The 11,409-nt window shown below is 43.7% G+C and overlaps 2 protein-coding genes across 2 annotated transcripts; both read left to right on the plus strand.

Moving 5' to 3' along the window:
• Window positions 1-100: 100 nt before the first annotated feature.
• Window positions 101-2,677, plus strand: map10 (microtubule associated protein 10). The gene has a single exon (XM_072390397.1). The coding sequence runs from the start codon at window positions 194-196 to the stop codon at window positions 2,618-2,620; it is 2,427 nt and encodes an 808-aa protein (XP_072246498.1). The 5' UTR covers window positions 101-193; the 3' UTR covers window positions 2,621-2,677.
• A 731-nt stretch (window positions 2,678-3,408) lies between these two features.
• On the plus strand, window positions 3,409-6,976 carry ntpcr (nucleoside-triphosphatase, cancer-related). Its single transcript, XM_072390398.1, has 5 exons — window positions 3,409-3,494; window positions 4,137-4,299; window positions 4,389-4,491; window positions 5,495-5,704; window positions 6,210-6,976. Exons 1-5 carry the CDS (start codon window positions 3,461-3,463, stop codon window positions 6,285-6,287), a joined length of 588 nt encoding a protein of 195 aa, XP_072246499.1. The 5' UTR covers window positions 3,409-3,460; the 3' UTR covers window positions 6,288-6,976.
• The last annotated feature ends 4,433 nt before the right edge of the window (window positions 6,977-11,409 follow it).

Genomic DNA, 11,409 nt, shown 5'->3' on the forward strand with positions numbered 1-11,409 from the left:
GCCAATGGCTGAAAATAACTGAGACAACATTTCCCAGATATCCCGAAGCATTGTATGACGTAAAACGTTCGCGACAGCTGTATGTTTCCATGGAGTCGTTGGAAGCTAATAGAGTGAGCTTGCGGATTAGTAGTCAACTTGTTTTGTTAGCCGCTTAGTCTATTTTATTTGTGGTCGACAGATAGCTTTTAGGATGTCTGGACATAATCCAGAGACTCTGTTTTCGTTCGAGCTTTTGGTGGAATATATCCGGCTCGAGAGACACTGTCAAGTTTCCAACGACCTGGCTCTTGGAGTCCGAATGCTGGACTTTCCAACGCTGCTAATTTATCAGCCTCAGAAGAGCAGCGGTGACGTTAACCCTCCCGAACAGAGAAAAAACGACAAACAGCAATACACCTTTAATAGAGGCAAGTCTTGTTTCTTCAAAATGGACCTGAGCTCACTGCATGCTCACCTATGCAACACTCCTCTCTATGCTATGGTACTGGATGTGTCAGAGGAGACCCCCAGATTAGTTGGTTCGTCTCTAATATCTCTGTCTAAAGCATTGGACAGAATCAGGCAGGATGTGACCCAGCGTGGATTCTCTAATCCTTCTTCTCACAGAGAAAGAGGGCTTGTTGGTATATCCAACCTTGCAGGGGAGAGAATCGGAACATTATCTCTGACTTATAAACTGGTTTGTCTAGGAGCAAGTTTACTGCCACATATTACAGAGAGGAGGGCATCTGAAAGTGTGCCAAGAGGACAACAACAACATGTCAAGGAGAAAAACAAATCTACAGAGTCGCTGCCTCCCGGCTATTCTCCCACGATGGACAAGTCAGACTTTGACATCCAAACCAATGGACCAGCAGAGTCCAAAGCCTTGTTAAATGACAACAAGCGGGGTGATGCTGTGTGCACCCCCGCTGAAAGTCAAACTGCAAACAATTCTGAAGAGGACTCAAATGTATTCTGTCCCCCTCATCTTTACTTCTGCAATACTGCACAGGAGAGGAGCTCAAACGAAGAGGGGGATTACACGTGGCTGGATCTAAACTCAGAAGCTTTTGCATTTGCAGATTCATGCTCTGAGGATGAGGAGGATAAAAAGGAAGGTAAAAGTTCAAGCTCCCGAAGGGTGCATCAGCATGTGACACACGCTCCAAAAATGTCAAGCGGGCAAGAGACCAGTGGGGTGACCGCAAATGTCCTCAGGGAAGCCTTAAGACAGCTGCCTCTCTTAAATGCTCTTGTCACTGAACTGTCACAGTTGAATGGCCACAGCCCTCACCAGTCCCTGAGTGTTTGTCCCAGTCAGGCCATGGTTTACGGGGCTGCTTCCACAGAACCTGCAGCAACAGGAAACGCAACACGACAGGCACAAACCCGCACCCTGCGAAAAACTAGACAGCAAGCCGGTGCCGATTTAAAGTATTTACAATCCCCCAGAAACTGTTCTACACCCATATTTAACCCTGCATCAGTAAAAATGAAAGACAACCAAGAGGAGACTTTAAATGGGAACAAAAGCCCCAGTAAATATCAGAGGAGGAAGCTTGTATATGGAACAACTAAAACATTTAACCTAAGGCTGAAGCAAATCTCTCCTCTCAGAGCAAAACGGCGCGAATGCATGCAGTTAATGCAGAATGAAACGCAGTCGAGGACGATTAAAGGTAAGACTAAGTCGAATCGGAAAGCTGTGAAGTCCGGCAGAAGAAAATCTGCGTTAAAACAGAGCGACGACTTCAGTGAAAATATTGAGACAGTGATACAAAGCGTCACAGTGGACTCCGCGCCACAAGAAACACGCGCACCGAAACAGAAAACTCAAGACGGACACACGCACAGAGTTCCGGGAAAACTTTCTCAAAGAGACTTGAAATGTATTCACATCCCCAGAGCGGATGGTGACAGCGTTCCCCGGAGCAAAGACACGAACGAGCATCACAGCAAGTCGGATCAATCGGAGTCTGAATCTGACGAGCACGGACGCAAAATCCAATCTTCACAAAGCGGCAGAAGCAGCAGCTCAAGGTCTTCGTTTTCAGAGTCCAGCACTGGAGGAAACGCAGACTATGCCGATGATTTCGACAGTCTTGAGTCCAGCGGTGCTTGCTCCCCTGACCATCTCTGCAGCCCTGAGCTCTCTGGAGCCGAGACTTGGAAGTCTTCTGTTCACCCCAACCTCTCTGACAACTTCAGCCCGAGGTCTAAAGTTATTCAGAGAAGACCAGCCCCCCTCCCTGTGCCTGTCAAAGCCCCCGGCTCCCCACTCAGGGCTCTGATGGGTACGCACATTATCCGACCAGTCGCCGTCAGCTTTTCCTCCGATGATGAGGACAGGCACGGGTCAACTTCCACACAAACTGTCTGCTCCAGAAAACAGACTTCAAGTAACAAAGGAGAGCAAAGCTCTTGGGCTGAGAGCTTTGCACCATCAAGGGGTCAAAGGAGTGTGTCAACTGAGGACAGCAACCTTGTTCAAGGATTATCTGGAGAAACCGTGTCCTCCTTTGAAGCTCAGGAGGCAGAGGAACTGAAAGATGAGCTTGGATCTCTGGATTTTAGAAGGGAGTACCAGCATATCTCTGAACTTGTAGCCAACAAACTCCCTGGGTACACTATGTAAAGAAAACGACATGATTCCATAATATGGCAAATTTCAAGGTTACGCTGTTTCCTTTAATCAAATATCAAATGTCTGGCAATGTTTCTGAATAAAGACTTTTGAAATATATATAACTTGTGACCACTTTTTAACCTTATGACTTAGTTGTTACTAAGCTGCAGTGGGACACAAATAAATGAGTCCAGAGTTGGACCATAACTCTTGTTGGCAGCCTTTAATAGGATTTAAAAAAAAAACAATTATCTCCTGTTTTTTGGAAATTTCCTTTAAATGCTTCGTGCTTTTTATTTCATTTTTCTATTTTCAGCACTCAAATTTTCAGTATCTTAGTTAAATTCTACCTCCCACACTTATTCACCAACTTCAGTAAGTTGCTCCTCTTTAGACTGAAACAGTAAACCTCATGTAAAGCATTGTGTGGTATGTAGTGATGTTGCAGATATGTACACAGGAACATGTACTTAAAGCTGGACTGACTGCTTGTAGCTTGTTTTAAGTATATCATCCACAATGTAAATGTTGGTCCAGTAAAATACATAACACACCCACAGGATCAATTCAACACTCTTAACCTCACATGAAACACATTTTGCAGGCTGTAAGTTTGTTGATAAAACCCACAATGTGGACATTTTTGGTGAAATATCAGAGATTTTTTTATTATAACGTTTTTCAGTTTCTAATTATCTCATAGTTGCCTACATACACCTTAAATACTTTGTTAAAAAAGCTTTTAATATGCCGTCTGCTGTAACGTTTTAAATGTCCCGTCCTTTGCGCATGCGTCAACTCAATGTGTACGGAAGAGCTGCAGCAGCTCGTTGGACGGTGTAAACTGCAATGTCCAAGCACGTTTTTCTAACAGGACCTCCAGGTAACTAAACAACGAATGTGCCTGGTGTTGTAGAAGTGACAATAACTATAAATGTATAGCAACCAGTCAGCTGTCTTTACACCAAGTCCCAACGAAGAGGCTCTAAAACCTTACTGTTTTTCTGTTGTAAATTAGCTTGTTTTAGCAGGTTCATTCTTTTCCGAATACCGAATTTAACTCCTATCGTCAGGTCTCTCAAGTCTCACGCATTGAGCGTGAAAGTCACGCTTTTCGGGTCTTTTGTCACGCACTCCCGCCTACACATTGTATTTCTCACGCTGAAAAAAAAAATTATAATATAAATTTCTCTGGCGTGCCGCTATCACTATGGAAACGGCAGGAAACAATCATCGTTGTTTGGTAACAGTATATTAATGCTGTTTAGCTCTATTATGCTATTATGATTTTTCCCCTCTAGTATTGATATTAGTTATGTCTATTTATGGGTTATTACTTTATATAAGGGACTGGTAGATAATGCAGAGGAATTAAGGCAGCAGCATCATTACATGGATCAAAGGTGTTGTAACTGTAAGCTGCAGTCTATGGTTCCGACGTGCTTTTAACACTCAGTTAATTTGCTCCATACAGATTGAAGCTGTTTTGTAGTTTTCTGACAGTGTTTATTGTTTTTGCTTTTAGGTGTGGGTAAAACCACCCTGGTCCAGAAAGCCTGTGAAGCTCTTGTGTCATCAGGAGTTGGAGTTGAGGGATTTTACACAGAGGAGGTCAGGGAGGGAGGCAGAAGGGTCGGCTTTGATGTCGTCACACTGACAGGAAAGAGGGGCCACCTGTCCAGAATCAGGTTGAGGCCTTGCCATCCCATCTAAATCAAACTACCTGCTCCCTTTCATCGCTTTGTTTTTAAACCCCACACTTCATTTCAACTTGCAGAGACGGAGCTGGTGTGTCTCATGGCAGACGGGAGCACACTGTGGGACAGTATGTGGTTGACTTGCCTTCATTTGAAAGTCTGGCTCTCCCCCTCTTCAGAAACGTAAGACCGCACATGCCTTTTAAACTCACCCTCATCGATAGATCACAGTGAGCAAGAATGGAAAAAAAAAAGACTCCTTATCCTCCCACTAACAAATCATCAAACGTTTGATTTTCCCAGAATTGATGGAATAATTGGAAGCTTGCGAACACATAAATTCCACAGTGACATTTTTAGTGTTGGTGGTGCCGTCTGGCTGTCACTGACCGTGATTAATCCCGCATGTAAAGTGAGCCTGGAGAGACGCCTACACATGCGCTGTGAAGGAAGGTGTCTGCGCCTCGGCGGCACATATTTCACTTTCATCTCACTTCTCAATGTGTGCAATCACTGCAGATCCCCCACTGACTGTTAACGTGCAATGATAGTCATAGTCTGTGAGATTTAAGTGCCTGAGACATGAACATGATGAGCTTTTATCGCGTCCACCTGTTAAAGGGTTTCCTTTCATATCCATTTTCTGTCAAACTAAACATCCAAAGTGGTTTTAATTAAACTGAAATAAAATGTCAAATGGTAGAATCAGGTAGCAGTCAGACACAAGTAATTGTCAGTTTTTCATCTTTAGTCACTGAAGTAAAAACAGTGAGAAAGATTTAAGAATTTGTTGTTTTTTTCTTTCTTTTTGTTTCAACATTTTTGTCTCAGTGACTTGAGGGACAACATCTGTGATGTCATCACTGAACCCCACATTGGCTGACGATAAATAAATTGTATCTTGAATCTTCCATCACTGAGAATTAATGAATTAGGAACGTCTTTTCCTCTTGTGTTTTGGTTGAAAACAACCCAAAGCATTAGTAAACACAACCCTTAGCTCTGCAAAACTCTTAATGAATATTTCTCTTTGTTTTCTGAGAATCTATTGACAAAGTAATTAATCAGAGGATTAACTATTGATTGACGACCAAAAGGTGATTAATCCAAGCCTCCGAGGGTGCCTTTAAGCCCTAAATTCTGACCTATGTTTATTCATGCGGCGATCTTGTCTCGGGGTTTCCAGGTGGGTTCTGTAGACGGGAGCAGCAGGAAGGTGTTCATCATCGACGAGATTGGGAAAATGGAGCTCTTCAGCCAGTCATTCGTCAGAGCGGTGAGAGAGACTTTAGATAGCTCTTCCTGCGCTATTCTGGGCACCATCCCCACCCCCAAAGGTAAACCGCTGGGTCTGGTTGAGGAGGTGCGGAGCAGGAGAGACGTGGAGGTTTTCACGGTGAGTAAAAATACTGGTCCAGTCACTGGGGAAAAAAGGGAGATATTTAGGTCAGTTTGGGAACTGTTAAGTCCCACAATAGCTATAGGACACTCTATCCACTTGGTGTAAAGGGTGGGTGGGGGAGCCATACCCTGCTTTATCCTTCAGCTATGGCAGGATTAACTGTAAATCATGCGTGACTGATTCAGCAACAAAGGGGTGTCTCAAATGTCAAAATAATGTACAGCAGAAGGCTCGGTTATGGTCATTGTCATGCAAAATACTCCCTATGCAAGGGTAGATACTGTGTCAGAGAAGGTTATGAGACGGCATGAACAGTTTTTGGAAAAAATACAGCAATGATAAGATTAAGTGTTAACAGTTTTATAATCTTAAAGTGGACACTATGTCCTCAGTAGCTTAGGTCCTGCTGGACGATTAACTCCATAAACACACATTTTGCTCAGACTACAGCACCAACATGCCGTATTGATTATCCCCCCCCTCATTTCTTTCCACTTAGGTGTCTAAGGAGAACAGAAACACTATTCTGCAAGACATTTTAACAACGCTACAAGAATGTTTAAAGCGCACGACCTAGCGTGAGGACTCGGGAGCCATTTGAGGGAAAACCCCCTGCAGTCTGAGAGGGTTTTTGCTGACAGCAAGTTTCATATGTGTCAGCACATATACAGCTCACACAAACACATTATTTAATGGATCTGTGCATGATGAACAAGAAGGTTGTGACCTACAGTGCAGTACGCTGAGGGCCATCCAGAGCTGCCGGAAGAGTTAGTGTGTCACATGCATGTATTTATGTATACAATCCCTTTTTTTTTTCTTTCTTATACATCCTCAAAAAGGATTGCATTCTGAATAATTCATCGTGAGATGGAACACAGATGGGAAGTTGTTCAGCTAGAGTGTAAATAACCTGTAGTATCGAAGTCAAAGATGGTCCTCAGAACAGCTCTTTGTTTTTTCTGTGTCTTATAGGGAGACCAGCTTTTATTCCTCATTTGTTAGTGTATGATATTATTCTTGTTTCATCAGGGCATAAAGGCACCTTTTTTAAATAAAGGTGTTGGCCGAGCAGTGACCCTGTGGATTTTTTTCCTTAAAAAAACAACAACTAATTCTTTGCAATGGCAGCCTTCCACATGTTTGTCTTGTTAAACCTGAGGCTTCGCTCACTGAGAATCAATCAATATTTAATAGTGCAACAATGTGCAATTCTTTCATGGTTTATTCATCCACTGGCACGAACAAGAAAAAAAAAATAAAGTTCTTTTCTCTCAAGAATGAGCATTTCGTCTTGATTTTCATTTCCAGTGTTTCAAAGCCGGAATAGTTTTCTCTCTGATCGCTAACTTCATTGTTGTTCTCACGCAAGTACATAAGCTTAAGTTCAGTTTCAGGGATTGCATGTCCCCTCCTACGAGGTAATGGCATTTATGAGCATGTTGGTCAGATTACAGTAAAGGATAAATAGTGTCATTGCTTGAAGGATTTTTGAGCTTTCCGAATGCTTTTTAAAGGATTTATTCTGTTGGCAGAGATCACTGACGGGTTTAAACATATTAATGGCATGTTGGCAAATATTGAAAAGTTCAACTCTGGTTGGCAGCACATTCACGCTTTTGTACATTTGCATACTTCTATGAGAAGTAGGTGTTTGGAGCCCAGAGTAGCTCAGGTCCGTTCAAGACTCGGGAGTTTGTTGACAGCTTGGATCAGACGCATTATAGAACTGATGCACATGCAATCTCACAGACTCTGCATGAGCTCCAAGGTCTGGCAGTTGTGTTGCGGTTTTTAATTACCTCCCTCTGGCTAAGATGGGGTTAGCCTTTTTTTTGTTTGTTTGTTTTGTTTTTTGTGCAGCATCTTCAGGTCATTTCAATGTGAAAAAACACTGAGGGCTTTTCTGGCTTGTTTTTCAGCCCTGCTTGTGTAACTGATGTGACCTGTCAGGCTGGCTGCAGAAAGAGCTGCCAGCTGCGATCTGCGTCAGACCCGCTGCTGCGCCAGCATCTGTTCCGTGGCCAGCGCTGACGTACCGCTGGATCAGCTGGCACCAGCACCCTCTGTAAAATGGCCTCAAAGTCAATATTGCAATGGGAGTATTTTCGAACTAACATGGAAGCATGACGTCGTATGGTTGTTTTAGGCACAGACTTAATGGACATTTAGAATTGATGGTTTGGTTCAATGGCTGGATAGGGCAAGCCAAGCGGTCCTGCTGAGGGAGCTGGCTCTCTGAATCGGAAGGCGATCGTCAGCGCCCTGCAGCAGGGTGACAGATGGGTTATGTAACGGGGAGCAAGACCTTGCCAATTTTACCAAGTGAGGGGTGCCTGTACGGATGCATCCGATGTGTTATGATGTGATTAGCATCAATACTGCCCATATTTTACATGTTATGTGCATATTATTCACAGCAGAGAGGAGTCCTCAGCCAGTGACACATTGCAGGGTTGCAGCAGAACACGTACAGAAACTCAACTTAGGTCAGCTGCAACACCTGAGAGCTCAATAACCAGCAAGCAAGAAGAGCTGCTCCTACTGCTTTACCAGCTAAAGGTAATGGATACACGGTTGAAGCCAATAGCTAGAAGCATAGGCAATAAAACAGCAATTGATGTAAGGTGAAATCCAAATGAACTAATACAGTAAAATGAGTAGGGGTTGAAATATCATTGAGAAAATGGTTGGAGGGTTAATTTGATTGGACTGCATGTGTGTGGACGAAAATCACTTATCTTACGTGTCATGATGAGCGTGAAAAGACAAGAAACGATACAGCAGCAAAGAAGTCCGTATGCTTCGTTCAACGCTAATGCCTTCCGGACCTGTGATTATCAGGCTTGATATCTTTGCATTGTAGAAACCATGATTTTGGACATGCACGGCCCCGTGCAGCTGGAACAACTGGGATGTTGTTGGGGGACTTGATTGTATTAATGTGTCCTAAATAGTGTTGCATGAAAGGTCATGCAGAATAGTTTGAGTGAATATGAAGTTAATCAATTTCGATATCCGAGAAATGCATTTTCAACCAATTTGTCGGCCAGATGTCTGTGTGGGACCCTGTGTCCTTTATTCCTCCTTAAACGGCGGACACAGCAAGCCAAGGAGCTTACCAAATATCCAGGACAAAAGGGATTTAGCTGGTTTGAAGGAGGGGCGGGGTTAGGTTCGGAGCTGGTGCTTGGATAAGAAAATTTATCTCCTGTTTTTGCACTTTGTGCTACCTGCCCAGGAGGCACATTGACAACTGTGGAGAGAAGGGGGTGCTATGATATATTGTCTGGGAAGCACTCAACCAAAAGACCAAACACAGCAGCTAAAAATCTTACATATTGCTACACGACTTGCTTCAGCCTTCCAAAAAGCCACACCTCAAATTCATTGTCTGTTTCCTAAGATGACCGTCGGATTTATAGTAAGATGTGGAGTTAAAAAAGCTTCTTAGCATCTGTGATATCAGAATTCTCAATGCCAGAGCCTGCATGTGGTAAGTACTTAGCAATTTTCCCTAAAATCGAGGTCACATCTCAGTGTGGATCGGGTTTGTGAGTTCTCACATTCTTTCCCACTAGGCTTTGCATGCCCCCCCTAAGTATGACAGCCGGTCACTGCAGGCTCAAATGTATTCCCTGGAAAGCTAATATTGAGCTTAAATTAACCTTGCTGTAGAATAGTTTTCGGCTCATTAACAAACCAAGTTATTGCACAGCAACTGCCAGAAATCTTGATTGTGTGAAATTCCAGCCACTGTTTGTCACATGCACCTCCACACTCAGCATCGCTTTAAGCAGATGGATAAGACCGAAAGCAACCATACCCGAAAATCCAAGCCCAGCGTCTGGATCCAAACATCCCAAAGTAGTGAAAAAATATTCTTCCCCAGACTACACCTGACTGAGCTAATGAGAATAGCTGTCGTGGCTCTGTTTATGTTGACAGGTGGGCAGTTAATGTCAGATGGGAACCGAAGACTGCGGAAACTAGGCCATTGGATCCGTGTTCCTACCCAGTATTCCACCCTGCTGCCCACGACTGATAGTTCCTAAACCACTCTTCCCATTACATCATTTTCATAGGCTCCCTGGGGCCGCCTGAGGCAGACAGCATTGAGTTTCAAAGCATGGCAAATGACTGCAATTTTACCGTCGGAGCCTGCAGGTTGGAAGCTCAAAGACAAATTTGAAAAGAGTTCTCTGCAAAATCTCATTTACTCTTTTGAATTATAGCAAGTATTAGTTCCCAAAAATTCTGCCATAATTAGATACTTTCTTTTTTTTTTTTTGGAATCAAACAGATTGGCTGTGATGTTCTAGAGAAACCACTAACTTAACGTCCCTGTGGAAGTCTGTCATCTGCAAAGAGTCAAGAGTCATCTCTCCAGAGGCACAAGCACCATTTGCCATCAACAGCAGGAGATGGTTCAGGGCCTCAGGACATCTTTCTCCTCTTACAATATGCTGATGGTTTCTTGTGATCTCTGGATCTCTTTGAATGACTGGGAACCATGTGAGTCACTTAGCTCTGAAACACAGCGTGGACTTTACCTCACCTTTGGGAGGCTATTTCATGTGTCCAGACGTTAGTGGTTAGACAGAAAAAAGTCAACAGAGTGTGGAGATGTGCGGTGGTGGTGTTTTTCCTAACCCCACAGCCTCCCTCTTACCCCCACACTTGGTGACACACAGGCGTAGTCAGTGCATCACTGTCTCTGCAGGGGAAAAGCCACCCCCTCACCCCCACCCAACACAGCTGTGAAAGGAGCAGTAGGAGCTGTCAGCAGATTGTACAGAGGTCAGAGGGTACAGAGGACACAAAGATCTGGGACATGGTGATCAATGGATTGGCTGGTGCTACATCCATCAGGATGCGGCTGTCATTCCAAACATGATGGATAGGAAAAACACACAAAAACATCTTCACCGTGGAGGGAAACACTCACGTGTTTGTAGTCGATGCATATCAAGACAATTGCACCAGTCACACTGTGGATGTCATTGTGGATCATTAAGTTTTGCAAAGAGTACGCAAAAAATACCCAGAATATGTAAATGGCCCAAAACAGTGACCTATATGAGCAATTCTCCACAAACTGAGCGAATGTGCAGTTGTAGGCTGAGTCATGCAGCATTCAGCTCTACGGTGTCTTAATGATGATTCACAGATTCCCAGTCGGTCCTGATTAATGTCCCTATTGCAAGCTTTTGACAAATTTGCGCTGCAAACACAAAACACAATTTGAGCATTTCTATTCACCATTGTAGCTGTTAAGCGTGTACCGTGACCTTTACGCAGTACCATACAAATAAAAGTTCCAACCAAGCTTGTTCTGTGATAATGTCCCTCTACCAAAGTGTGTTAATAATGGTTACCAGGAACCCCCTCGCAGAGCTGCAGGAGTAAACAGTAGCACGATGTGAGGGTTTTGCTTTGTTAGACCACAGCGTTGAGCTTGTCATTCCATCTACTATTATTTCAGCTGCTGTCAAGCAAACACTACACAACTGTTTCTGGCACTTAAGCTTCGACGCTCTTAAACTGACAGTTCAACTGTAGTAATCTCTTTCATCTGAACCAACACCCACTTTGCATACAGAATGACAATTCTGGCTGCAGGGTTTGAAGCAGAGTCTACGGTTTCATTTGCTTGGAGCGTTTAAACACAAGCCGATTTCATCGCACTTTAAACCCCA

Source organism: Leuresthes tenuis, unplaced genomic scaffold (genome assembly GCF_036924035.1).
Source record: "Leuresthes tenuis unplaced genomic scaffold, fLeuTen1.0.hap1 SCAF_8, whole genome shotgun sequence".
Lineage (NCBI taxonomy): Eukaryota > Metazoa > Chordata > Actinopteri > Atheriniformes > Atherinopsidae > Leuresthes > Leuresthes tenuis.